The sequence below is a fragment of the Caenorhabditis briggsae genome (assembly GCF_000004555.2).
Source record: "Caenorhabditis briggsae complete genome, chrV, whole genome shotgun sequence".
Taxonomy (NCBI): domain Eukaryota; kingdom Metazoa; phylum Nematoda; class Chromadorea; order Rhabditida; family Rhabditidae; genus Caenorhabditis; species Caenorhabditis briggsae.
This window is the reverse complement of record NC_013488.2, coordinates 15,601,316-15,625,915: the sequence shown is the minus strand read 5'-3', so window position 1 is coordinate 15,625,915 and position 24,600 is coordinate 15,601,316. Positions and strand designations below refer to the sequence as shown.

Below are 24,600 nucleotides of genomic sequence, written 5' to 3'. Positions count from 1 at the left end.
AATAGAGTGAGATTCTATTTTTGAAAATTTCCTGTAACATATTATTTTCTGATAGATAAATGTGATAGACTGTGATTTATTTTGTACGTCTTTTCTAAAATCCGAAATGTGAAAAAAATTGATTTTTCATTCAAACAAATTTTTATTAAAAACATTCATTGAAGAAAAACGATCAATTATTTCCGAACTCCTCTCTTTCCGCATATGTAGAATCTGGTCCATGGATGAACTTGCGAATTGCATTGATACTTGTCAAAGTCCCCATTTACAAATGCTGGTTTCCAATTCACAGAATCCCCGGGTCCAGGGATAAAGCCATGATGAACTGTTGAATGCAAGCTGTGGCTCCTCTGTAGAAATATGTTTTACACCTCATCTAGTTAAAAAAAACTCACGGCCAATTAGTGTTATCCGGCTCACCGATTCCCCACCCACTTAAAACCTTCTATTCCCGTTGTATCACCATCGGTCCATTGGAAAGTGTTATAAGGTCCACAGCCAGAAACTTTGCATCCCGGAAGATTTGTAGCTCCTACCCAGAGTCCAGCTACAGTACGCTCTAGTGCTGTTGTCTTCTTCAGCGCCTCCTCTGCCACTGTCATTCGCTCGTTCTCGTTTTGGAATCCAGTGAGAACTGCTCCCATACCGGTGCAAGCATTCTGAGCGTCTTGTTGAGAGAAATATCCATTGGTTACACCTGGATTACCAACCTTCAAGATGTGAAAATTGAACGTCTGCTAGAGTTTGAAATTACCAAAATACACCAAACCCCATTAGGTCTCTTGAACTCTAGCCATCCATCATCACACGTTTCTTTGATTTCAGTGGGTCTCTGAGGGCGTCGACCTGGGAATGGTCTTCTGTTTCCACGTCGAGGTTGTTCCTCGGATGACCAGGATGCTGAAGAAGATGAAGAACGCAACTCAAGTGCTTTTCTTCCAATTGAACTTCTTCCTTCCACCACATCATCATCAACTTTCAAGTCACACTTTGACATGATTTATAGTTATACCAGAGCTTTAAAGGTTCAAAAGTTGCAATAGCGAATAAAGGGTGGCCGATAATGATAGAGGTTTCTAAACGATTATTCAGAAAAACGTTATTCCAACTTTATCAAACTTTTAAAAATACAACAAGTAGTTAAAGTTAGGACAACTAGCTTCGACGAAAGCCTCCAAACGCTTAATGAAAATTGGGTTGTTCGGCGACGGCGTCAATATCGTCCCAGAATTTTTGACAGGTTCCTTCCAGAAAGTCTAAACAGCTTTAGCAGATTCCTGAGATCTTGTTCTTCTACAGTCCCACACACTGAAGACCATCGGAATGAAATCCGAAGAGTTCGGAGGCAAAAAGTCTTTTTCGAGGTATATATAACAGGAAAATGAGCGTCTAAGCAAATGTAGATTTCTATTCACAAGACGGTTCTCGGACTTATGGAAGGATTCAAAGACGTTCACTAAAGCGTCCAGTGGCCCAGTGCAACAAATTATGAATCAAAACTACTATTTGATAGACCTGCGAGCTGATTTTCACGTTTAAATCAACAAAAACTTTTTTTTTTAAGTTGTACCTGTTGCTGTGATTCCACCGCAAACCATGACACATTCTACTTTTCTCGCTTATCGTCTGAAGCCTTGCATCGAAGCCATAGCTTCCTATTTCGATCATGTACTCAAATAATTATTTAAAAGGTTCATTATATCAAAAAATGGTTTTAGTTCCAATGTCATAACCCACTTTTTTTTCCAGGACTTTTTTTTTTTCACAACAAAAAACCACATACTTATTAGCCACCCTGTGTATCACTATATTTTTAATTCAAACATTTTTTTTATTAACACAATTCATTGAAGAAAAACGATCAATTATTTCCGAACTCCTCTCTTTCCGCATATATAGAATCTCGTCCTTGGATAAACTTGCGAATTGCATTGGTACTTGTCAAGATCCCCATTTACAAATGCTGGTTTCCATCCCGCGAAATCCTCGGGTCCAGCGACAAAGTTAGGAGAAATGATGAACTGTTGAATGCAAGCTGTGGCTCCCCTGTTTGAGTTTAAACGTATTTTAAAGACAACAAGGACACTCACGGCCAATTATTGTTATCCGGTTCACCGACACCCCATTTGATGCCTTCAAATCCTGTTGTATCTCCATCGGTCCATTGGAAAGTGTTATACGGTCCACAGCTAGGAGATCTGCATCCAGGAAGATTAGTAGCTCCTACCCAGAGTCCAGCTACAGTACGGCCTAGTGCTGTTGTTAACTTAAGCGCCTCTTCTGCCACTTTCATTCGCTCGTTTGAGTTTTGGAATCCGGTGAGAACTGCTCCCATGCCGATGCAAGCGTTCTGAGCATCTTGTTGAGAGAACCATCCATTCGTAATTCCTGGATTACCAACCTTGAAATTCAGAACATTTAACTTTTCTTTGAAATTGAGATTACCAAAATACACCAGATCCCATTAGGCCTCTTGAATTCCAGCCATCCATCATCACATGCTTTTCTGACTTCAACGGTCTTCTGAGGACGTCGGTGTCTTGAAAATGGCCTTCTGTTTCCACGTCTTGGATGTTCCTCGGAAGACCATGATGATGAAGAAGATGAAGAACTAAACTTCTCGTTTCCTCGTCTTCCAATTGAACTTCTTCCTTCCACCACATCATCATCAAATTCGATAACTTTCACAATCTTCTTCACCTCATCCTTACCCTTTTTGTGAGAAGTGACAATTGTAGCAAGACATAATACGAGTAGAACGGAAAAGGATCGTTTCATAGTTTTCGCTTTCTGAAGTTTTTGAAGGCGAGCTTTATATTAGGGTTTACTTCCTCGTTGTGTCACACTTTGACTCTCATGGTTTATGGCTCTCAAACCAGAGAAAATCTTTAAAGGGTCAAAGGTTGTGAAAGCGAATAGTGTTTCTTTGATGTCCCAGATGTCCGCCTTCGGCGCTATTTAAAACCTTCTCTAACACAGAAAAATACATCAAATGAAAATTTCAGAAAACGAAACGCCTGCTGATGGATTTAGATTTTTTTTTAAATTGTTTCTCCGAGTATCCACAGTCAAACATTTTTTTTTTGAATATGAAAACGCTACACTTCTTTTATCTTTTTATGGATATTTTCGCTTGAAAAAACCAGCCAGCTGCTTGAAGCGCCGGAGGCAAAAGATAAATGATTTTCTCAAAAATCAAGTGGTAAAGTGACAATTAAAAGTCTTTTCTGAAATCCAAATTGTTTAGCATCATTCGAGATTGAGTACAATAAATTCATAAATCAATTATTTTTATTCGAACAAAACTTTTATTAACAACATTTATTGAAGAAACCATCAACTACCTACGGACTCCTCTCTTTCCGCATATATAAAATCTGGGCGGTGGAGTAGCTTGCGAATTGCATTGATACTTGTCAAGATCCCCATTCACAAAATAAGGTTTCCACATACCGACATAGTTTGGAGCAACGATGAACTGTTGAATGCAAGCCGTGTCTCCTCTGTTAGAAAAATTAGTTCATTTTAGAAATAACAGGGACACACTCACGGCCAATCAGTGTTATCAGGCTCATTGACTCCCCACTTGAAACCTTCGAATCCTGTTGTTTCTCCATCGGTCCATTTAAACGTGTTATGGGGTCCACAGCTAAAAACTCTGCATCCGGGAAGATTAGTTGCTCCAACCCAGAGTCCTCCTACAGTCTGTCCTAGTACTGTCAGTTTGTTCAGCGCCTCCTCTGCCACTGTCATTCGCTCGTTTTCGTTTTGGAATCCTGTGAGAACTGCTCCCATGCCAGTGCAAGTATTTTGAACATCTTGCTGAGAGTACCATCCATTGCTTACTCCGGAATAATCAACCTCAAAAATTAGAAAATTGAACGTCTGCTAGAGTTTGAAATTACCAAAATACACCAAACCCCATTAGGTCTCTTGAACTCTAGCCATCCATCATCACATTTTTCCTTGATTTCAGTGGGTCTCTGAGGACGTCGACGTGGGAATGGTCTTCTGTTTCCACGTCTAGGATATTCCTCGGATGACCAGGATGATGAAGAAGATGAAGAACCAAACTTCTTGTTTCCTTTTCTTCCAATTGAACTTCTTCCTTCCACCACATCGTCATCAAACTCAATAACTTTTACAATCTTTTTCACCTCATCATTATCCTTTCTGTGAGAGATGACGATTGTAGCAAGACATAATACGAGTAGAACGGCAAGGAGAAGTTTCATGGTTTTCGCTCTCTGAAGTCTTTGAAGGTTAGCTTTATTTGAGGGTTTACTTCCTCGTTGTGTCACACTTTGACATGATTTATAGCTATAAAACCAGAGAAAAGCTTTAAAGGTTCAAAAGTTGCAATAGCGAATAAAGGGTGGCCGATAATGATAGAGGTTTCTAAACCATTATTCTGAAAAACGTTATTCCAACTTTATCAAACTTTTAAAAATACAACAAGTAGTTAAAGTTAGGACAACTAGCTTCGACGAAGCCTCCAAACGCTTAATGAAAATTGGGTTGTTCGGCGACGGCGTCAATATCGTCCCAGAATTTTTGACAGGTTCCTTCCAGAAAGTCTAAACAGCTTTAGCAGATTCCTGAGATCTTGTTCTTCTACAGTCCCACACACTGAAGACCATCGGAATGAAATCCGAAGAGTTCGGAGGCAAAAAGTCTTTTTCGAGGTATATATAACAGGAAAATGAGCGTCTAAGCAAATGTAGATTTCTATTCACAAGACGGTTCTCGGACTTATGGAAGGATTCAAAGACGTTCACTAAAGCGTCCAGTGGCCCAGTGCAACAAATTATGAATCAAAACTACTATTTGATAGACCTGCGAGCTGATTTTCACGTTTAAATCAACAAAAACTTTTTTTTTTAAGTTGTACCTGTTGCTGTGATTCCACCGCAAACCATGACACATTCTACTTTTCTCGCTTATCGTCTGAAGCCTTGCATCGAAGCCATAGCTTCCTATTTCGATCATGTACTCAAATAATTATTTAAAAGGTTCATTATATCAAAAAATGGTTTTAGTTCCAATGTCATAACCCACTTTTTTTTCCAGGACTTTTTTTTTTCACAACAAAAAACCACATACTTATTAGCCACCCTGTGTATCACTATATTTTTAATTCAAACATTTTTTTTATTAACACAATTCATTGAAGAAAAACGATCAATTATTTCCGAACTCCTCTCTTTCCGCATATGTAGAATCTCGTCCTTGGATAAACTTGCGAATTGCATTGGTACTTGTCAAGATCCCCATTTACAAATGCTGGTTTCCATCCCGCGAAATCCTCGGGTCCAGCGACAAAGTTAGGAGAAATGATGAACTGTTGAATGCAAGCTGTGGCTCCCCTGTTTGAGTTTAAACGTATTTTAAAGACAACAAGGACACTCACGGCCAATTATTGTTATCCGGTTCACCGACACCCCATTTGATGCCTTCAAATCCTGTTGTATCTCCATCGGTCCATTGGAAAGTGTTATACGGTCCACAGCTAGGAGATCTGCATCCAGGAAGATTAGTAGCTCCTACCCAGAGTCCAGCTACAGTACGCCCTAGTGCTGTTGTTAACTTAAGCGCCTCTTCTGCCACTTTCATTCGCTTGTTTTCGTTTTGGAATCCGGTAAGAACTGATCCCATGCCGATGCAAGCATTCTGAGCATCTTGTTGAGAGAACCATCCATTCGTAATTCCTGGATTACCAACCTTGAAAATTAGAAAATTGAACGTCTCCTAGAGTTTCATATTACCAAAATACACCAAATCCCATTAGGTCTCTGGAATTCCAGCCATCCATCATCACACTGCTCTCTGGTGGGTGGTCGTGGTGGTCTATGGGGTGGTCGTGGAGGTCTATGGGGTGGTCTACTTGGAGGCCTATGCCCATGATGGTGTCCATGTTCTTCTGAAGATCCAGAAGATCCAGAAGAAGAGGAAGATGATGAGAATCGACCACCTCCACCATGATGTCTTACTCCACCACCACCTTCGAGGAAAATCGCAGCAATAAAAGGCACCGTGAACAAGAAAACAAGAATAAGAAGCTTCATTGTTGTTGCTTTCTTAATTTTCAACAAACATTGACTCTCATGAGTAATGACTATTAAACTGGAGAAAAGCTTAGATGGGCCAAAGGTTGTGAAAGCAAAGTTCATCGGTTTTACTTTTAACTCTTTCTCTAACACTTAAACAACAATCACAAAAAAACGAAAGCAATGCCTGCTGCTGGAATCGAACCAGCGTCGCCACGGCCACAACGTGGAGTACTAACCACTATACTAAGCAGGCCGAGAGTACAAAGTCCAATTTGTGTTTATGAAGGTCGGCCAGTGCGTGTGTGTCACTCTTCTTGTATGCCCTGGCGCCCACTCTCAAACAGAGGTCTCGTGGTGTAGTGGTTATCACATCTGTCTAACACACAGAAGGTCGGTGGTTCGAGCCCGCCCGAGATCTGTCTTAGTTTTTCGTTTTTTTCTTTTAATTTTTCTGATTTTATATTATAATGCTCTATTTTCAGCGTTTTTGAGAAATTCAAAAAATAACGAAGAACAAGTAACGGCGCTGGTTCGATTCCAATAGCAGGCATTTTTCCTTTTTTTAGGTGTCGTGTATAATGTTTCAGTTATAAAGAAGGCGTTAAAAGTAAGATCGCTTCGCTTTTTAAACATTCGACCTCAAAACTTTTATCACGGTTGATAGCCATAACCCATGATTGCTAAGTACCGCAAAATTGGGTAAAGTTTCTGATAAAGAAGCATGCGTTGTGAAATGAGAAAAAATATACAAAAGTAAATAACTGGTTCAATTGAACGCGTCCTGCGCTTCTTTTATACCACAACTCCGAATCCATAAACATGGAAACCCCTTGAAATCATAAACCCCTCATTTGACATTACACGCCATCGTCTTTGTTTGCAAGACCTCAGAAACCAAAAATAAGAAACTTTTCTTACTCGTTCTACCCATATTATGCCTTGCTAAATCAGAAATTTTTATTAGTTTTTGCCCGATCTCTTTGCTTTTCGAAATTTCGATTTTGAAGCAAGACTGTAGCAAGACATAACACGAGTAGAACGGCAAATGAAAGTTTAATGGTTTTTGAGTTCTGAAGTCTGTGAAGTCAAGCTTTATTAGAGGGATAACTTAATTGTTGAGTCACTCTTCGATTGGCTATCGAACGTGAGAAAAGATTTGAATGGTCCAATATTGTAAAAGCGAATCGATCTTACTTTCAACGCCTTCTCTAACACTGAAACATACACGAAAAAACCAACTAAAACAAAATAAGACTGATCTCGGGCGGGCTCGAACCACCGACCTTCTGTGTGTTAGACAGATGTGATAACCACTACACCACGAGACCGCTGGTTGAGAGGGGAGCGCCATGGCATACAAGAAGGGGCACCAGCGAGGACGTGACACACACGCACTTGCCAAACTTCATAAACTCAAATTGGACTTTTCACTCTCGGCCTGCTTAGTATAGTGGTTAGTACTCCACGTTGTGGCCGTGGCGACGCTGGTTCGATTCCAGCAGCAGGCATTGCTTTCGTTTTTTTTTTGTGAATGATGTTTGAGTGTTAGAGAAAGTGTTAAAAGTAAGATCGATTCGCTTTTACAAGTTTTGACCCTTCGAAGCTTTTCTCTCGTTTGATAGCCATAACCCATGAGAGTCAAAGTGTACCAAAACACCAATTGCTCGGGACAGAATATTTGACAAGTATCGCAAATTTGCTTAATTGAATCTTTATCACATGAACTAAACGACAAAGAAGTATACGATTTGAAATGAGAAAAAAAAATTACAAAGAAAATTACTATTTTCATGAAAATCTCCGAACCTATAAAAATCGAATACATAACCTCGAAATCAAAATCATAAACCCCTCATTTCGCATTACACACCACGCTCTTTTTTTGCAAAACTCCAGAAAGCAAAAACCAAGAAACTTTTCTATATTGAGTTTGATCATAAAGGAAGAAGTTCAGTTCTTCATCTTGGTCATCCGAGGAACAGCCACCACGTGGAAACAGAAGACCAACGTCGTCGTCCTCGGGAGCCTATTGAAATCAGAAGAGCATGTGATGATGGATGGCTGGAATTCAAGAGACCTAATGGGATTTCGTGGATTTTGGGGACCTCAAATTCCGGGAAACGTTCAAATTCTCAAAGTTTTGAGATTGGATTCTTCGGGAGTAACTGATATATGGTTCTCTCAATGGTCAGAATGCTTGCATCTGCTTGGGAGCAATTCTCACCGGATTACAAAACGGAAAAATGTTGAACAAGATTTTTAATACACTATTGTTTTCTCTAGAAATTGTTTCAAAAACAATCAGTGTCTTTTTGATTACAATAAAGTGAAAATTAGACGATGATGTGATAAGAAACCGGATTACTTGTTGAAAAACAATTAGATGATTTTTTTTCTCTCATTTTTCAAATCGAGTCTTCTTTTTTCACTATGATTCTAGTCGAACGATCTGAAAAGGAAGTTTCCGAAAGAAGTGCAATTTGTATGATTTTCTTCAATTTTTTTGAATGATCGAAATATTTCCAGGTTTTCTTATCGTCTCAAACATCATTTATGCAATTCTCCCAGTGTATTTTCTTCTCATTGGTCTGAAAAACCTATCAAAATGTCCTATCAATCCGTCCCTCCCGATTTGGCTGATTTGTGTCGCTATTTTTATCATTATCGATAGAGTGATATTCTGGAAGATTCTTATCAACGAAGCCAAATTTGAAAAGACATTCCGACGACCAGAAACTGATGATTATGAGCTGATGAAAACATGGGAAAAAGATCGAGCAAAGAGTTCTTCGAAAATTTTGATTCTAGCCAAGACGAACTTGAGGATCTTTTTTTTCGTGGCGTAAGTTATTAAAAATGCATTATCTTTCAATTTCTGTTTTCTAGGATTATCATCGGAGCAGTCTGGAGCCAAAAAATCATATTCACAGAATCTTGTAAGCCTACTTTAGTCTTCACTGTATTTGGATTCTCCTTTGCTGCACTGATTTGTTACCTGGTGTCGTTTATTGAAACTATGTATATTATTTGTGTAGCTTGGTTGAGCAAGCTAGACTTGAAAGCTAAAAGATCATTGAGTAGAATTGTTTAAAATAATGCGATCATAAAATTGATAAAAGTTTATTAAATCTCGGTATATTATTTACAATCATATTGAATTTTATTTTCATCTTCTCCGGAACATAAGTTCACTGATGATATAGCGTTCACCAGAACATATTTATCATCTTGATCAATCGCATAAATTGCTATTCCTCCGATATTCTTCATTCTTGTATAGTTGGCTTTTGCTTGAACACTTCTTTCGTTTTCGAAACTTAGAAAAATATTATTTCGAAACATATATGGAGTCTGTGATTTTGCATGCCATGAAACTTCAGAAGGAATAAAGGTTTTGGCCTCCTCTTCTCTCCAGAAAAAGTAAGAGTATTGCTTTTCTCCAGCTTTCTTTGGTATTGAAAGTTGATTTCTAGAGTCATCGATCGGCATCGAAGTGTTTATCCACTGGATGCCAAACATCGGAATTCCAAGATTCAGCTTACTTGGTTGTTCGGTTTGGCAGACCAAATATTTCATGGCATCATCAATACTATCCTTCGGTCCTCCGTATAATGGTGCAACCGGTCCAACATATTTGTTCAAATACGACCAATCATGAGATTGAACGGTTAGGAAATCCACGTATTTCAAAACTTCATTGTTGTAGATGTGTTCGCGATTCCCAGTGTACCGAGATGAGATAGTACTAAACACATAATCTTCTTTTTTTCCTTTCGAAGTCTTCAAAGATGTCAAATGTTTCCGAACTTCTCGAATCAGTTTCATATGATTCACTTTATCCTTTTCCGAAACGTACATCCAGAAAATTTCAATTCCATCAATGTCGTATTCTTCGAACAGTTGAGTGATTGTGCTCATGAAGTTAATAAAAACAGAATATTGTAATAAACTATGTCTGCATTACTACTCACTTCTTTCTCACAGGATCCGAAAGCATCGAAGGATACACGGTTGCGTCGTGGTCGCCAACGGCCATCATCAATTTGAGACTCCCATTTTTTCTAGCCATGCTTATAACTTCCTTCATGTCATACGCTCTCGTTGTATATGCTCCTTCTTTGACTTTAACACTTCCATCACTGGTTATGTAAGCAAACATAAAAATGAGATGGGTCAAATTTTCAAGTTGATTCACAGTCAGCGTCTTCTTCTCCCAAACTGTATAATATCCAACCACACGTTTGTGACAAACGTCTCGTGGTAAAATGTATTCGGTTAAGAGAAACGAAAGAAGATAAGCGACAGGCGCACATGCAATACAAATGATGAGGAATGGAAGGAAAATTTCTCGAAATTTTTTGATCTCATTGACAGGCAGGCTGTTGGATCTGAAAAATTATTATTAAAACTTCAAAGTTTTAAAGAAAAAAACGTACCTTCCAGAGCCTTGCAGTAGTTCTTGCCTAGTAGTTTCGTCATGCATAATGATGCGAAACAGTATTTTGAACCGAAGATTTAGATGAACAAGAAGAAAGAAAAGAGAGAAAATGAGAAGAAGAAAACAATAAAAACGAAAAATGAAACTGAATTGATAAGAAGATGTCAGCGGGTTAGTTACAAATTAACGATACTTCTCAACCTTCTAATTGCATAAACTGAAGAATACTAAACATTAGTAATCAGCAAAAATATCAAAAATAAAAATCAATCAAGTCATCCAAGAATTCACTTTTTCCGACTTTTTCTACTTGTTTGAATAAACGAGACGTTATGATGTCTTCTTTTGGTTGCAGAACTTTTGAAGCACCCTGTAGTAATCAACCAAAGAATCATAGATGAAAATCGATCAATTCAATCACGGTTGTTGTGTTTATGCTATATTTAACAATTAAAAAAAAGACAATGGCTCATTTTTTGATAAGTAGTTTTCCTTTGAAAACAATATTAAAGGGGTGTGTGACACTACATATAGGATTCTTTTAATTAAAGGCGAAGATCTTCCAAAGACATCGTCCAGGCAGAGAAGAAGAAATATCTGACTGGATAGGAACGAATATTGTCGGCGTGTTATGGATAAGCAAGCTAGACTTGAAAGCTAAATTGTCGTTGAGTAGAATTTTGTAAAAATAATGGACACATAAAGTTAATAAGTTTTTATTAGAAATCGGGACATCATTTACAACCATATTGGATTTTATTTTCATCTTCTCCGGAACATAAATTCATTGATGCGACAGCATTCATTAGAATATTTTTATCATCTTGATCAATCGCATCAATAGCTATTCCTCCGATGTTCTTTATTTTGATATAATTGGCTTTTGCTTGAACACTTCTTTCGTTTTCGAAACTTACAAAAACATTATTTCGAAAAATATATGAAGTCTGTGACTTTTCATGCCATGAAACTTCAGAAGGACTAAATGTTTTGACCTCTTCGTCTCTCCAGAAATAATAAGAAGACCAATTGTTCCCAGATTTTTTTGGTATATAAAGTTGATTATTATAGTCGTTTATCGGGAACGATGCGTTTTTCCACTCCATACCAAACATCGGAATTCCAAGATTCAGTTTACTTGGTTGTTTTGTTTGGCACACCAAATATTTCATGGCATCATCAATGCTATCCTGCGGTCCTCCGTATAATGGTGCAACAGGTCCAACCTGGGTATTTAAATAGGACCAATCATGAGATTGAACTGTTAGGAAATCCACATATGTCAAAACTTTGTTGTTGTAAAGATGTTTAAAATACTCAGTGTATCTAGATACACCAGTACTAAGCACATAATCTTCTTTTTTTCCTTTTGAAGTCTTCAAGGATGTCAAATGTTGCCGAACCTCACGAAGCAGTCTCAGATGATTCTCGTTATCTATTTCCGAAACGTACATCCAAACAATTTCGATCCCATCAATGTCGTATTCTTCGAACAGTTTAGTGATTGAGTCCATGAAGTTCCTGAATGCAACAAAGTAATAAAATAAGCCTAACGTACTACTCACTTCTTTTTTACAGGATCCGAAACCATGGGAGAATACAAATGAGGTTCGGATCCACCAATAGCTATCATTACCTTCAGACTCTCTCTTTCTTTAGCCACACTTATAACTTCTTTCATGTCAGACGCTTTGACTTCATAGGGTCCGCCGTTAACTATAACACTTCCATCGTCTTGTAGATAAGCAAACATTAAAATGAGATGGGTCAACTTTTCAATTTGGTTCTCTTTTAGCTTGTTCCACTCAGCAACTGTATAATATCCAACTACACGCTTGTTGCAAACTTCTTGGGGCAGAATGAGTTCAGTTATGAGTAACGAGAGAAGATAAGCGACAGGTGCACATGCAATACAAATGATGAGGAGCGGAAGGAAAATTTCTCGAAATTTGTTAATCTGATCCGCAGGACGACTAGTGGATCTGAAAACTTGATAGTGAGCATTAAAATTCAAAAAACAGAACGGTTACCTCTCAGAGCATTGTAGTAGTTCTTGACTAGCAGTGTTGTCAGGCATAATGGTACGAAACAGATATAATGTCCGAAGTTTATGGTGAAAAAGTATAGAAAAGAGGAAAAATAAGAAGAAGAGAACAACCAAAATGAAAAATGAAACTACAGTGATAAGAAGGTGTCATCGAGGTTAGTCACATCTCAACGACATTTCATGTTATTCTAACTGCGAAAACTGAGGAATATAGAACATTAGTAATCAGCAAAAATATAATAAATGATAATCAATCAAGTGATCTTTTTCCGACTTTTTCGCTAAAAACCATACTTGTAAAATTCCGAGCTGGGTCTGAGGAAATTTTCGAGGCCCGGGCCCGGGCCGGAAGACCCGGTATCGAAAATCCTGAATTTTTGAGCCAAATTATTGAGCTCTCAATATAATTTTCTTCATTTTTTTGTTTTTTGGATTGTTTGTCTGTTTGATCAAAAAAAATCGAAAAAACTTGAAAAAAAATTTTGATCGAAAATATCACAGAAAATATCAACCTTCTTATGTGTTTTTTGAAATTTTCAAAACTTGTGAAATGAGGGGCCCGGGCCCGGCCTCTGAAATGTGGAAAAAACTCTGCCCGGCCGGTTACAAATATGCTATAAACATTTAAAAATTTTGTTGAAAAATATTGGAAACTTGGAACAAACTAAATGATTTCGAAGCCATTTTTCCTAACAAGTTGGATCCTGAACGACATACATGATATTGGAAAAAGCAGTATAAAAGATCAAGAAATGGAGAAAGGTAGTAAAAGAGTGTTTGCCCAAAGTCTCTTTTACTACCATCTTCTCTTTTTCCCACTTTCTCTCATACTACTTCTCTCCTTTTCTGCCATTTCTCTTGTTTCACCATGGTCTCTTCTCCTGCCAGTGTCTCTTTCACTACCGTCCGTCTCTTATACTACTTGTCTCTAATACTACCAAGTGTCTCTGCGACTAGTCTTTTAATTTTTTAAAAAAGTTTTAAAACAGGTTTTTTTCTGAAAAATCCATATTTTTCTCTTAGTTTTCTTGAAATTTCAATGTTTTGTTAGAATAATTTTCGAAACGAAATAGCTGATTTTAAACTTGTTTCTAGGGTTATCGATTTTTTGTTCAAATCCCACTAAACTTTTAGAATTTCAGGATGATCTCTTCCGAAGACGTCGTCAAAATGAAAAAGAAAAAATGGCTGACTGCAGAGGAATGGATGAAGATAATCAGCGAAAAGACGTGAGCAACATCATAAGTACAAGTGAGCACTGACCGCTTTCAGGTATTCCGAAAGTCTCGAAATCGGATTAAATGAACTTCAAAAACTCAAAGAAGAAGGTACACTGACAATTCGAGTTCCAAAAGAGAGCAATGGCAAAATTCCGTTCGATACTATTACATGGTCAAAAACAGTCAGATCCCTGAAAATCCGTCATGAACCTCGCTACTGTATGATGAAACTTTTTGATAGCGACGTTCAAACTGTCCGCTGTCTCCGCTATGAATCAGAGGACATATCGAAGCAGGTTGGTCACATACAGTTCTGGTCAAAAAACCTATCTCAAACTGAGCATTCAAGTTGAGAAGTGTCAACTTTGGGTGTCTGAAAAAGTACGCGTTATTTGTCTTATTAGAAAAAATCAAGAATTTGAGAACAAGTATAGAACAAAAAAAAGTTCTAGATTTGTTTTATAATCCCAGAGTTTTTTCAAATTAAACGGACAAGAAATTAGTACTTTTTCAGTCACCCAAAAACTAAATTTGTCATTTTAAGACAGAATTTTGGCTAGCAGTATATCTTTAAGTTTTTACAAGTTTATTTTTGGGTTTTCACATACGATGACTATATCTACTCGCACTACGTTATTCTCACCAATGAATGTGAACTTCCCGAGTCTTCAAATTCGAATAAACGGCGCCTGAACACTCATCAGATTGATATTCTGCGGAACGACGTGATGCCTAATGAAACGATAGTTAATGCGAAACGAGTTGCTCATGAACGAGGAATTAATGTGACAACAAAACAGGTGAAGAATAATTTTAAGTATTTTATTGAAAAGTTGAAAATTACAGCTATTAAACTTGAACCGAAAAGATCGCACAGCTGACATCGATCCCAGAGGACCACGTGGGGATATCGTTAAACTTATTGAATCCATTAGAGCTGTTCAAACTGATGAGGAATTGTAGCTGACTATTCGCTATTCAAGATGGCATCCGATTTTTGATTTCGATTTTCCAATCTGTGTATTTTCACTGATCCTCTCCTTCATATTATTGATCTCCATAATCTCACTGTTTTTTTTTTAATTTTGCAGTAAATGAAAATCTCTTAAAGGAGGCCAGACATGAAAAATTTCAAAATTCTAGTTTTCTGATATATGACACAGTACAGTCAAAAAATAACAATGGACACCAAACCATAACTCTCTGTTACTGTACAAGCGAGAACGCGTCCAAGCGGCGCCGACTCCTTGTTTCATAATCGTTTTAGTGGCAGTAGACGACAAGCCCCCCCCCTGTGGTGTAGAGGTGAACGCGCTTGTCTATCAGTCGGGCGTCGAGGGTTCGATCCCCATCTGTGCGTTTTCGTTTTTTTTTTCTGTTTTCATGCGGCGACATCCTAGAATGGCCGAATAACTAGTAAAAGTCGGGAGTAATTGACAAACAGTGAAGAAATCTAGTGTATATTGGAAAAAATGAATCCTCGTCAAGTAGCGCGCATTGGTCGCAATCGCACGATTTTCCGTTAGAATACATACTCTCGCTCCAAGAAAACTCCGTAGACTTTCGTGTCTGGCCTCCTTTAATGTGTCACCGTCCTTACTGCTAGCAACAAAATACGTCTCGGAGAAATCTGAGGAATTGAAAAAATAAAGAAGGTAGCTGATTTGTCATCTCTCCCACAAGTCAGTCTACTAGCAAAAATGATGAACTGCGCCAATTTTTAACTGGGTAAGCTCTTCAAAAATTTTTCTTGATTTTCCAATCTATAAATTCCCAGCTACGCAGATCCTCTCCTCCACATTCTTGATCTCTATATCTTCTCTTTTCCTTTATCTCGCAATTAGCGAAAATGGACCCTCTACAATCACTTTTGTCCCTTACTGGATGGTCATTGTAGCAACTTCTCTGAAAATGGAGTTATTATTTTCATGGATAAGCTATGCTAAAAAGGAGGCGAAACTGGTGCTATATTTTGATGTGTTATTCAAGATCGGGGTTTTGATCATGTAAGCTTTTAACTGACCTAAACTTTAAATCATTTGAATATTTCAGAACTATAATCGGTGTTTCAATGCAATTTACCTACATTATGTCAGTTGGAGGATTCGATAAAGCTCCTCAACTTTTTGTCTATGGATTTTGTTTTGGGCTATATATCGTGAAAGTTTATGCATGCGTTTTTGTCAAATATCTGGTGACGGTTTGCTATGATTACTGTAAGAGACAGGAGGGAGATGGTTCGGATTTGATTTCGGATGTTTGATATTTTTGTTTCAAAATTTTGATAAATCGATGTCTAACTTTTACCGTGTCTGATGGTATCACAACGACAACTACGGTAACCTAAAATACCGTATTTCCTTTGAGAGAAGCCAACCCAAACCGTCAACTTTGAGCTCAATCATCTCGGTTTCCATGAGAGATATCTAAAATTGGTCAGCTGATAAAATAATTCTGATTTTACGATAATCAATGCATCAGTTAAAACTTTTTCATACCTTTGACAGGTACCGAGTTAAATTGGCTCAAAGTCAAATGTTAGGTGACCCTCTATTGCAGGTTTTAAGGTATTCTGGTGGTCTCATTTTTGTGGCATTCTAGTGGTCGGTATTTCTGGTGGACAAATGCTCCAAAAATCGAAAAAAAATCATTAAAAAACAACGAAAAATTCATGCTCCTTGGAGGATATTCCTACCAAACTTAAGCTCCGCACATCTTCAATCTTTTGGCCGCATTGGAATTAAATCAAAGTAATACAAGAATTTAAGTTTCCAATTGCCTGAAAACTCAGTTGCAAAGTTCAAAACTTCCATTCAAAAATATTGTTTCCCTTTCAAAAGTCATAATAATGTTATATCACTTTTGTCAACAGAATCAGCAGACTATTAATTTGAAAACAAGAGTGTCTTAAATGTATCAAAAAGAAGAAAGGTTGATAAAAAACAGAAAAATTACGTGAAAAAAATGAAGAACAGCGAGAAGACGTTGTCGTCAAAAACAGAAGAAGAAATGACTTCTGATCTCATCGTCTATTGGGAAACTAGTTTATTCGTTCGAAGACACCCATTGCTGTTAGGTTCTCTCGAGTTTGCCAAGGTAAACTTTTTTTTTGAAATTTTGAAAAAAAAAACTTTTTTGAAATCCCGTTTTTCTAAATGTTTAGTGTTTTCTTTTGGGTTTATGGCTATACATTTTTTTTATGTTTTTGACATTATTTGTTATTAGTTTGTGTTCCTTGTGATCAAAACAAGAAGGCGAAAAAAGATATTAAAGGGGGACTCCGGTCAATTTTTTTATTGCATCAAAATGTGTTAAAATTTATCTATTTTCAGAATATTATTGCGAAAAAATTCGAAAAAAATCCGAAATCCCCAAAAAACGCCATTGAAAAGGAAAAAAATTCAAAAAAAGGTGCCGCCGAGGGACGAGGATTTTCAGTGAGAAACCTAGGCCACGCGAGCGGCGCGACTTTCTTACCGTACAAATTTTCCGGATTTTTCTTGCTTTTATCTCCGACAGGTAAAAAACATTAAAAAACACTGTCGGCCACTTGAAAATAATGCTGTCAGGCGCCGTGGCCTAGGTTTCTCACTGCGCGGGAATTCAAATCCTCGTCCCCCGGCGGCACCTTTTTTGAATTTTTTTCATTTTCAACGGCGTTTTTCGGGGATTTCAGATTTCTTTTGAATTTTTTCGCAATAATATTAGGAAAATAGATAAATTTTAACACATTTTAATACAATACAAATTTTTGGTCGGAGTCCCCCTTTAAAAAAAAATAATTTAAAAATCTTGATCAAACTACAATAACCCTTTTTCAGAACAAAACCCGAAAGATGAAAACACTGCTTGAATACGGTTTGTCTATTCTCTTTTCCTACCTAGCTATCCATGATTGTATCATGTCTTTAGTCGTTACATACGTCACCAATGTCATTCTTCTGGGAATTGGCGTTCTATTTTTATATGTCGGAATTCGGGATAACTGTTGGTCCGGGCGTCTGGATGTATGTTTCTATCTGCCTACGTGGATGATTCTGGTGGCTGTGCTGATTTTTATCGATCGATTGATTTATTGGAAACACAAATTTAATGGAGTGATTTTTGAGGGAAAGTTTCCAAGACCAAGAAGCTCGATTAGGAATTCCAACAAGGAGCAAATCAGACAATGGCAGAAGGATAAGCAGAAAAGAAGCTCTTCGAAGAAACTCAGGACTTCCAGTATAGTTTTTCGGGTGATTTTGTCCTTGGTGTGAGTTTTCAAGTATCATTGTACCTTGGAAAATTTAAAAAATTTCTACCGTGAAACCTGTAACAGAAGGGTCCCCTCACAGTGTCAACTTCCAGCTCAATTATCTCTATTCCTAAGCAAGATATCAGAAAGTGGTCAACTAATAAAACACTTCTGATATTATAATAAACAATTTATCAGTTGAAAACTTTTTTATATCTTTGACAGAAACTGAGAAAATTTGGCTCAAAGTTAGGGGGCTCTTCTACTACAGGTTTTAAGGTAACATTTTTTCCAGAACCTTCGGTCTAACTATAACTGCTCTTCACGTTCTCATCGCTGCGGTCCACGGAAAAGGAGCCGAAAATCCGGATCCTATAATTTTCAGTTTCTATTTCGGCCTACTTACCCTTTTTGTATATTTCTGTATGCTTATCAAATACTTTTACAATTTCTGTATGTCTCGTGTTAAAAAATCAAAAAGTACAACTCCGGCGCCTATGCCGAATCCTTGAAAGTTTTCAATAAAACTATGTGTTATTTTTAAAGTATTCTTTTTGATTAAAACAATGATAAAAAACAAAAAATGCCCCCAGGCGGGATTGAACCGCCGACCTTCTGTTTACGAGACAGACGCTCTGCCACTGAGCTATACGGGCGACGGAGAGATGGGGGAAAGAGAACGTTAACAAATGAAACAGAAAAGAAGAAACGAAAAAACGAACGCGCACTGAAAATGGGGGAAAAAGACGAGAAGTTTGGAGATTGGAAACTTACACAACATGTAAACTCAAAAAAAAAAAATTTATTCAGATTTTGAAATTATTTTTGGTTTTCCATTTGCATGTTAAAATTGAAATTGCATTGAAAAAAGAAACTAGAGACACCTAAATAAATGCCGATAAGAAATGAATCTCTTCTAAAAATTTTATCCCAAGAAACAACGAAACTGGATCAAAACATGTGAAGAACCAAATTAAAACGCCCGAAGCCACATTTTTAAACCTATTACCGAAACAAAAAAATTAAAAAGAAAACAATGCCTGCTGCTGGAATCGAACCAGCGTCGCCACGGCCACAACGTGGAGTACTAACCACTATACTAAGCAGGCCGAAAGTGCAAGGGTCAATTTGCGTTTATGAAGGTCACCTAGTGCGTGTGTGTCGCCCTCGTTAGTGTCCCTTCTTGTATGTTGTTTCCAACAGCGGTCTCGTGGTGTAGTGGCTATCACATCTGTCTAACACACAGAAGGTCGGTGGTTCGAGCCCACCCGAGATCATTCTGCTTTTTTCCTTATTTGGATCGCATTTCAGTAGTACACTATACTTTTCTTTTTGTCAATTAGCTTTAAAAAACGCCGTTAATTTATATAGAAACTAGGAAACCCATGAAAATATTATTTATTGAGTCTTATTGAATCTTATGCAGTTCGTTGAGCACCGACTTTTCCACAAGCATAGTATCTCGTGTATGGATAGGCTGGTGCTTGACATGTATACTTGTCCAAATCTCCATTATTAAATGCTGCTTTCCAAGAGGCATAGTCATTTGGTCCCGCCACGAAGTTTGGTGAAATGATAAACTGTTGAATGCAAGCCGTGACTCCTCTGTACATCTACTTTTATAATTTTTTCCTACTAAAAACTCACGGCCAATTATTGTTATCCGGCTCGCCAACTCCCCACTTCAAACCTTCGAATCCTGTTGTATGTCCATCGGTCCATTGAAAAGTGCTATACGGTCCACAACTAGGAGATCGGCATCCCGGAAGATTTGTGGCTCCAAGCCAAAGCCCAGCTACCATAATCCCTTGGTTGGTGATTTTAGTCAGAGCCTCACGAGCTACTGTCATTCGCTCATTATCGTTTTGAAATTTGGTGAGAGTGGCTCCGAGACTTTGACATGCAGATTGAGCCTGATCTTGAGAAAAGTAGCCGTTGGTGACTCCAGAATAGCCGAGCTGAAAAAATGCATTTTAAACTTCAAAACCGGCTTTCAAACTCACATAAATACACCAAATCAATCCATTAGGTCTCTCGAATCTCATCCATCCCTCATCACATTGCTTTCTGGGTGGTGGTGGTGGTCTATGGGGTGGCCTATAGGGTGGCCTATGCCCATGATGGTGTCCATGTTCTTCAGAAGAACCAGATGATCCAGAAGACGAAGAAGAAGACGAGAATCCACCACCTCCACTATGATGTCTTTCTCCACCGTTACCATTACCTTCGAGGAAAATGGCCGCAATAAAAGGCACCAAGAAAACAAGACTAAGAAGCTTCATGCTTCGTAGTTTGGATCGGAAAATGACAACTTCTCTGATTTATATATCCGGAGAAACTATAAAAGTGTTTGTGTGGGGTTTGGGTGCAAGTTTTGTGAGATGTAATGTTCGGAACAAACTATATTCTTCTTCGGGGTATTCCATATTCTTACGAGTACCGTAAACGTTTTGAGCTCATGTATCTCGGTTCCTATAATAGATATTAAAAATCTGTCTGCTGTTAAATTATTGCTGATATTATGATAAATAATTTATCAGTTGAATAGTATTTTATATCTTTTAAAGTAACCACGGAAATTGAGCTTAAAGTGTACATATAGGGTTGGCTTCTATATTAGAGCATTAAAGGGTTGTGGAGCTCCGATAACCATTTTTAATGATGTTGTCATGTTTAAGGCTATAACCGGAACAAAAGCTATCAAGAAAATATTTAAATTCACGAAGACGGTGCTGTGCTGGCCGGGTTTATTGTAGAGCTAATTCTCGATACTTGTATTTCTTTTATTCCATTTCCGAACACTTTGTGGATTCCTGAACAAAACATTCAGTTTCAAATAATTTCCTAAACTCACTTTTAGCTGTATTCTTATACTCTGACACCACATACATTACAGTCATCGAATCAGTTGCTGGATAGAGGGTAAAACTACAAAGGAACACTCCAGTTGGAAGACTGATATCCAGATTCATAATTGGCAAAATCATGATGATAGTAATCGGAATAAAAAGAATGATAGTGGGAGTTGTGATCTGTAATCCCAAATATATTTCTCCTTTTTTCCTTCAAAAGGATCCGTACCTGTATAACCAAAGTCTTGAAAAATTGCTTATGATGCTTTCTCAATGTCTCCGAAAAATGCTTAATCTTATCCTCCATTTTTGTATGCATCGTCCATCCGCAATAAATCATAATGGCATATTGAAAGTTGACAATTGCGCTGATATTGATCACTCCCATAAGATTAAACCAGCGGATTGATCCATCAACAGGATCATAAGATACAATTGACATTGCAGGAAGTTCTGTGATATTTGCATTGTAGCGAAGAAGAACGTCTTCACGGAAGTATTCATCGGCAATTTCGTCTCTGGCAAGGAAGAAGTAAGTTCCAAGGGCATATTGGAACCCAAAGAATGTGCAGTAGCCAAACCAGATCAGAGACCGGATCCCTTGGAAGTAGTTTAATTTGTTAGTGCTGAAAAAGATGTTTTTAAAATTTTTGTTAAAATGAAAACTCACTCAAAAACAGCCCAATATCTGTATATAAAATGCACCGACAACAGCGACATTGTGGCTGAATGGAAAAATGTGTAACCTGCCAATGGTATATTCCTACTCCATGAACTTGTCAAACCAAAAGACTCTTGGAAACTGAAGAACAGAAATCCGGCTTTATAATTGTGCACATTCTGGAATTTTCTTTATTGGTTTTCAGGATCTTTCCTTCTTATTGCCTACCGGATAAACCAGAATCTCAACGGCTGAAAAAACCATGCCAAGAATTGTAAACGCACTGATCAGGTATTTATAGGATCCAAAGTTTTTCTGCGCGCCGAGATAATTGAGCAGAAGAAGAAGCGATCCGAAAAGTGTTGTGAGAATGAATCCAAGTTTTGGGACAAAATGTGTGACTTGAATCCAGAATAAAAAATTTCCAGAAGATTCAGACATAGTTGTAGGAAAATTAGAAAAAATTGGTTATTTGGTTTGGGAATTAAATACCACTTTGAATTTTTGTAGTTTTCATAGGTAACGCCTCCGTCATAACTCCAGTCATATTGTATCGGTTGTCTGGAGCAATATCCAAGAAATCAAAAAGAGTCAAATTTGTGATAATGGGAAAAATTGAGTTTTTAAGGAAAAAATACCAAGTGCTAACAATTTGAATTATAATTAAATGAGTTTTGGTGCAAGGGGATCTGAAAAAAAAAATAGTTGACAAAAATTTAAATAGAGGGCCCAAAAAAAAAGAAAATCCAAACCGAAGTGCTGTACCGTGTGAACCATATAACTTTCGAACTTAATACAAAACCTTTAAAACTGAATCTCCCGTAATTCTACTGAAAACTTCCTATTTGAATATTCCAGCTACTTATCTGCAAAATACTGTAATTCAGAAATCATTTCAAATTTCGATAATCAGCAAATCTGAAATATTATTGTCCCGTTCACTATAGATCCAAAGCTTTTGATCTACAAGCTTTTCACTTAGGCAAATACTCATCTGCTTTGGTATTATCTGCTATTTACTCGTCTGCTATATTGGCTCGTCTGCTATGGCTAGATCATCTGCTATATTGGCTCGTCTGCTATATTTGTCTTATCTGCTATTTTTACTCCAGTTTCAGAATCTCGTCTGCTATCAGGAAAATCATCTGCTATGGGTTTTCTAGTCTGCTATTATTTGGGAAAATCAGTGAAACCTGAGCTTTATTAACGCTGGCGCGCAAGTAACTTGAACATGGCAAGTCAGATTCTAGTAAGTGAAGAATTCGCTGAAATTTTTTCTCTGTTGCGAAATCAATGGTCTGCTAACTAGACTATAAACTACAACTATTTCACAATCATGGCTCTGAATTTTCGATTTTTCATCAAGGGAACAGCGGATAGATTAAGAAAACAGCTAAAAAAGAGATTTTACTTAAAAACAATAAAAGAAATAACACAAATATTTCTGGGGACGGGTTTAGATTAAAAAAAAAAGTTTACAAGTGAAAGAGGGATAAATATCCGGTGGTACAAAATAGAACGATCACAGAAATACATTACAATTAGCTGAATCAAAATACATCACAATTAGCTTACTCCAGAAATCGATATTTTCGATCCATATTCATCGATTTTCCATGAAAAATTCCGAAATTCTCCAATAAATCTCGATATCAACATTCAGGATCATACTTCAATAAAACTTGATAACGATATTCGAAGCGCTCTTCTTTTTGATTATCATAAAATTGTTTTGGGTATTTTCTCCAATTATATTTTTTCGAGATTTTAAGTTCAAATTTCTGAAAATTAATTTGTGTTAAATACCTGAAAACTAGATTTGAACACTGCGAAGTAGGCTCTCCTTTGAAAATTTCGAAAAAAAACTACTTTCATTCATTGCCGGTCGGATTTCCATCAATATAATCTCTTTTTTCCTTTTGATGAGCCGTAGGCTGCCTGAAAATTATGCTGATGTTGAAAATACGAAAGTCGAGAAAAATGAGAAAGAAAAACGTTTTCAGATATTTTCGAAACATGGAAAAAACCCAAAATTCTTCTAAGAATTTCTAAAAATTCGTCACAAATAATTCCGAAAATTCTTGACCATAATATATTCCAGCTGAAAATAGAGAATTTTCTCAAAAAAAAAAGAAAAAAAAAAGAAAAAAAGTTTGCGAAACGCAGGAAAATTCGTATTTGGCTGCCCATGCTTTAACGTTTGATCCTCAGCCAACGACGCTTTTCGTGGCGAGACACGCTACCTCGTGTAATCCTCTCGGAGGATTTTGGCAACAAAACAAATTTCTGGAAGTCGAAAAACGAAGAAATACTGCTAAAATTGATTAATTTTCTCAAGAAAAACTATAGAATGTTGTCTTGCGCTGTCTTAAAATTGCCTTATCGGTATTTTTACATTTTTTTCGTTTCCGATTTTTTTATTTAAAAATTTATTTCCCGTATAAGTAATAAATACGTTCTATTCTTCGCAAACAAATGGTCGCCGAACCTCTTCTAGTATGAGGTACATAGTGAACACTCAAAATCTGATTTCAAAAAAATTTTTCAGACAGAGAACAAGGAGGTTCACCCCACAGGACCATTCACCAGATACTGGAATTTCTACAATTTATAGCAGATGAGAAACCCCATAGCAGATGATCTTCCTAATAGCAGATAAGACAAATATAGCAGATGATCTATAGCAGATAACTCAGGTAAACGATTCTGAATTAGATCTGACTTGATTCGGAATTAGATCTGGGTTCGTTCGTAAATAGAAGTGGCATGATCTAGTACAGAATTTAGCTGATCTAATTCCGAACAAACACCGAATGAACTACGAACGAATTAGATCTAATTCCGAACAGACCAGCGGGATTTCGGAGCATCGTAGCGAGCGCTTTTCAAATTTTGTTTTCTTTTCAACGCCATTCACTTTATTTATAACAAAATTTATTAAAAAAGAAAACAGAACAAGTATGAGAAAAAAAAACATTGATTAAAATGTAGATATAGGAAATCGGAACGAAAATGAGGGGTGTGATACAAATGAATGAATGGGATCAGCAAGAAAGAAAACGATGAGATCAGCGAGAATAATGGGACCTATGAGATAA

At 37.2% G+C, this 24,600-nt stretch overlaps 11 protein-coding genes and 7 non-coding genes across 18 annotated transcripts; 7 read left to right on the top strand and 11 right to left on the bottom strand.

Moving 5' to 3' along the window:
• Positions 1–176: 176 nt before the first annotated feature.
• CBG04896 lies at positions 177–997 on the bottom strand (the record flags this gene model as incomplete). The annotated part of the gene is made up of 2 exons (XM_045238243.1): positions 177–350; positions 755–997. The coding sequence occupies 2 exons, from the start codon at positions 995–997 to the stop codon at positions 177–179; spliced, it is 417 nt and encodes a 138-aa protein (XP_045092800.1).
• Positions 998–1,865: 868 nt separating this feature from the next.
• Positions 1,866–4,235, bottom strand: CBG04894 (the record flags this gene model as incomplete). The annotated part of the gene is made up of 4 exons (XM_002638014.2): positions 1,866–2,046; positions 2,091–2,401; positions 2,446–2,790; positions 3,921–4,235. The coding sequence occupies 4 exons, from the start codon at positions 4,233–4,235 to the stop codon at positions 1,866–1,868; spliced, it is 1,152 nt and encodes a 383-aa protein (XP_002638060.2).
• Positions 4,236–5,185: 950 nt separating this feature from the next.
• On the bottom strand, positions 5,186–6,065 carry CBG04893 (the record flags this gene model as incomplete). The annotated part of the gene is made up of 3 exons (XM_045238242.1): positions 5,186–5,366; positions 5,411–5,616; positions 5,766–6,065. 3 exons carry the CDS (start codon positions 6,063–6,065, stop codon positions 5,186–5,188), a joined length of 687 nt encoding a protein of 228 aa, XP_045092799.1.
• A 166-nt stretch (positions 6,066–6,231) lies between these two features.
• CBG28363 lies at positions 6,232–6,303 on the bottom strand. The gene has a single exon. It is a non-coding gene (tRNA).
• Positions 6,304–6,395: 92 nt separating this feature from the next.
• On the top strand, positions 6,396–6,468 carry CBG28326. The gene has a single exon. It is a non-coding gene (tRNA).
• An 837-nt stretch (positions 6,469–7,305) lies between these two features.
• On the bottom strand, positions 7,306–7,378 carry CBG28465. Its single transcript has one exon. It is a non-coding gene (tRNA).
• Positions 7,379–7,486: 108 nt separating this feature from the next.
• On the top strand, positions 7,487–7,558 carry CBG28568. Its single transcript has one exon. It is a non-coding gene (tRNA).
• Positions 7,559–8,480: 922 nt separating this feature from the next.
• Positions 8,481–9,141, top strand: CBG04891 (the record flags this gene model as incomplete). Its single annotated transcript, XM_002638011.1, has 3 exons — positions 8,481–8,532; positions 8,577–8,892; positions 8,937–9,141. The coding sequence occupies 3 exons, from the start codon at positions 8,481–8,483 to the stop codon at positions 9,139–9,141; spliced, it is 573 nt and encodes a 190-aa protein (XP_002638057.1).
• A 47-nt stretch (positions 9,142–9,188) lies between these two features.
• CBG04890 lies at positions 9,189–10,533 on the bottom strand (the record flags this gene model as incomplete). Its single annotated transcript, XM_045238241.1, has 3 exons — positions 9,189–9,963; positions 10,022–10,438; positions 10,487–10,533. 3 exons carry the CDS (start codon positions 10,531–10,533, stop codon positions 9,189–9,191), a joined length of 1,239 nt encoding a protein of 412 aa, XP_045092798.1.
• Positions 10,534–11,222: 689 nt separating this feature from the next.
• On the bottom strand, positions 11,223–12,565 carry CBG04889 (the record flags this gene model as incomplete). Its single annotated transcript, XM_002638009.1, has 3 exons — positions 11,223–12,009; positions 12,054–12,470; positions 12,519–12,565. The coding sequence occupies 3 exons, from the start codon at positions 12,563–12,565 to the stop codon at positions 11,223–11,225; spliced, it is 1,251 nt and encodes a 416-aa protein (XP_002638055.1).
• A 1,113-nt stretch (positions 12,566–13,678) lies between these two features.
• CBG04888 lies at positions 13,679–14,718 on the top strand (the record flags this gene model as incomplete). The annotated part of the gene is made up of 4 exons (XM_002638008.1): positions 13,679–13,764; positions 13,808–14,051; positions 14,331–14,555; positions 14,602–14,718. 4 exons carry the CDS (start codon positions 13,679–13,681, stop codon positions 14,716–14,718), a joined length of 672 nt encoding a protein of 223 aa, XP_002638054.1.
• A 948-nt stretch (positions 14,719–15,666) lies between these two features.
• On the top strand, positions 15,667–16,018 carry CBG27254 (the record flags this gene model as incomplete). Its single annotated transcript, XM_045238240.1, has 2 exons — positions 15,667–15,761; positions 15,808–16,018. 2 exons carry the CDS (start codon positions 15,667–15,669, stop codon positions 16,016–16,018), a joined length of 306 nt encoding a protein of 101 aa, XP_045098362.1.
• Positions 16,019–16,719: 701 nt separating this feature from the next.
• On the top strand, positions 16,720–18,501 carry CBG04886 (the record flags this gene model as incomplete). The annotated part of the gene is made up of 3 exons (XM_045238239.1): positions 16,720–16,851; positions 17,577–18,007; positions 18,285–18,501. 3 exons carry the CDS (start codon positions 16,720–16,722, stop codon positions 18,499–18,501), a joined length of 780 nt encoding a protein of 259 aa, XP_045092797.1.
• Positions 18,502–18,573: 72 nt separating this feature from the next.
• CBG28543 lies at positions 18,574–18,645 on the bottom strand. Its single transcript has one exon. It is a non-coding gene (tRNA).
• Positions 18,646–19,026: 381 nt separating this feature from the next.
• On the bottom strand, positions 19,027–19,098 carry CBG28820. The gene has a single exon. It is a non-coding gene (tRNA).
• A 95-nt stretch (positions 19,099–19,193) lies between these two features.
• Positions 19,194–19,266, top strand: CBG28341. The gene has a single exon. It is a non-coding gene (tRNA).
• A 141-nt stretch (positions 19,267–19,407) lies between these two features.
• CBG04885 lies at positions 19,408–20,271 on the bottom strand (the record flags this gene model as incomplete). The annotated part of the gene is made up of 2 exons (XM_045238238.1): positions 19,408–19,602; positions 19,993–20,271. The coding sequence occupies 2 exons, from the start codon at positions 20,269–20,271 to the stop codon at positions 19,408–19,410; spliced, it is 474 nt and encodes a 157-aa protein (XP_045092796.1).
• Positions 20,272–20,707: 436 nt separating this feature from the next.
• On the bottom strand, positions 20,708–21,943 carry Cbr-str-12 (the record flags this gene model as incomplete). Its single annotated transcript, XM_045238237.1, has 3 exons — positions 20,708–20,802; positions 21,588–21,681; positions 21,731–21,943. 3 exons carry the CDS (start codon positions 21,941–21,943, stop codon positions 20,708–20,710), a joined length of 402 nt encoding a protein of 133 aa, XP_045092795.1.
• Positions 21,944–24,600: the final 2,657 nt, after the last annotated feature.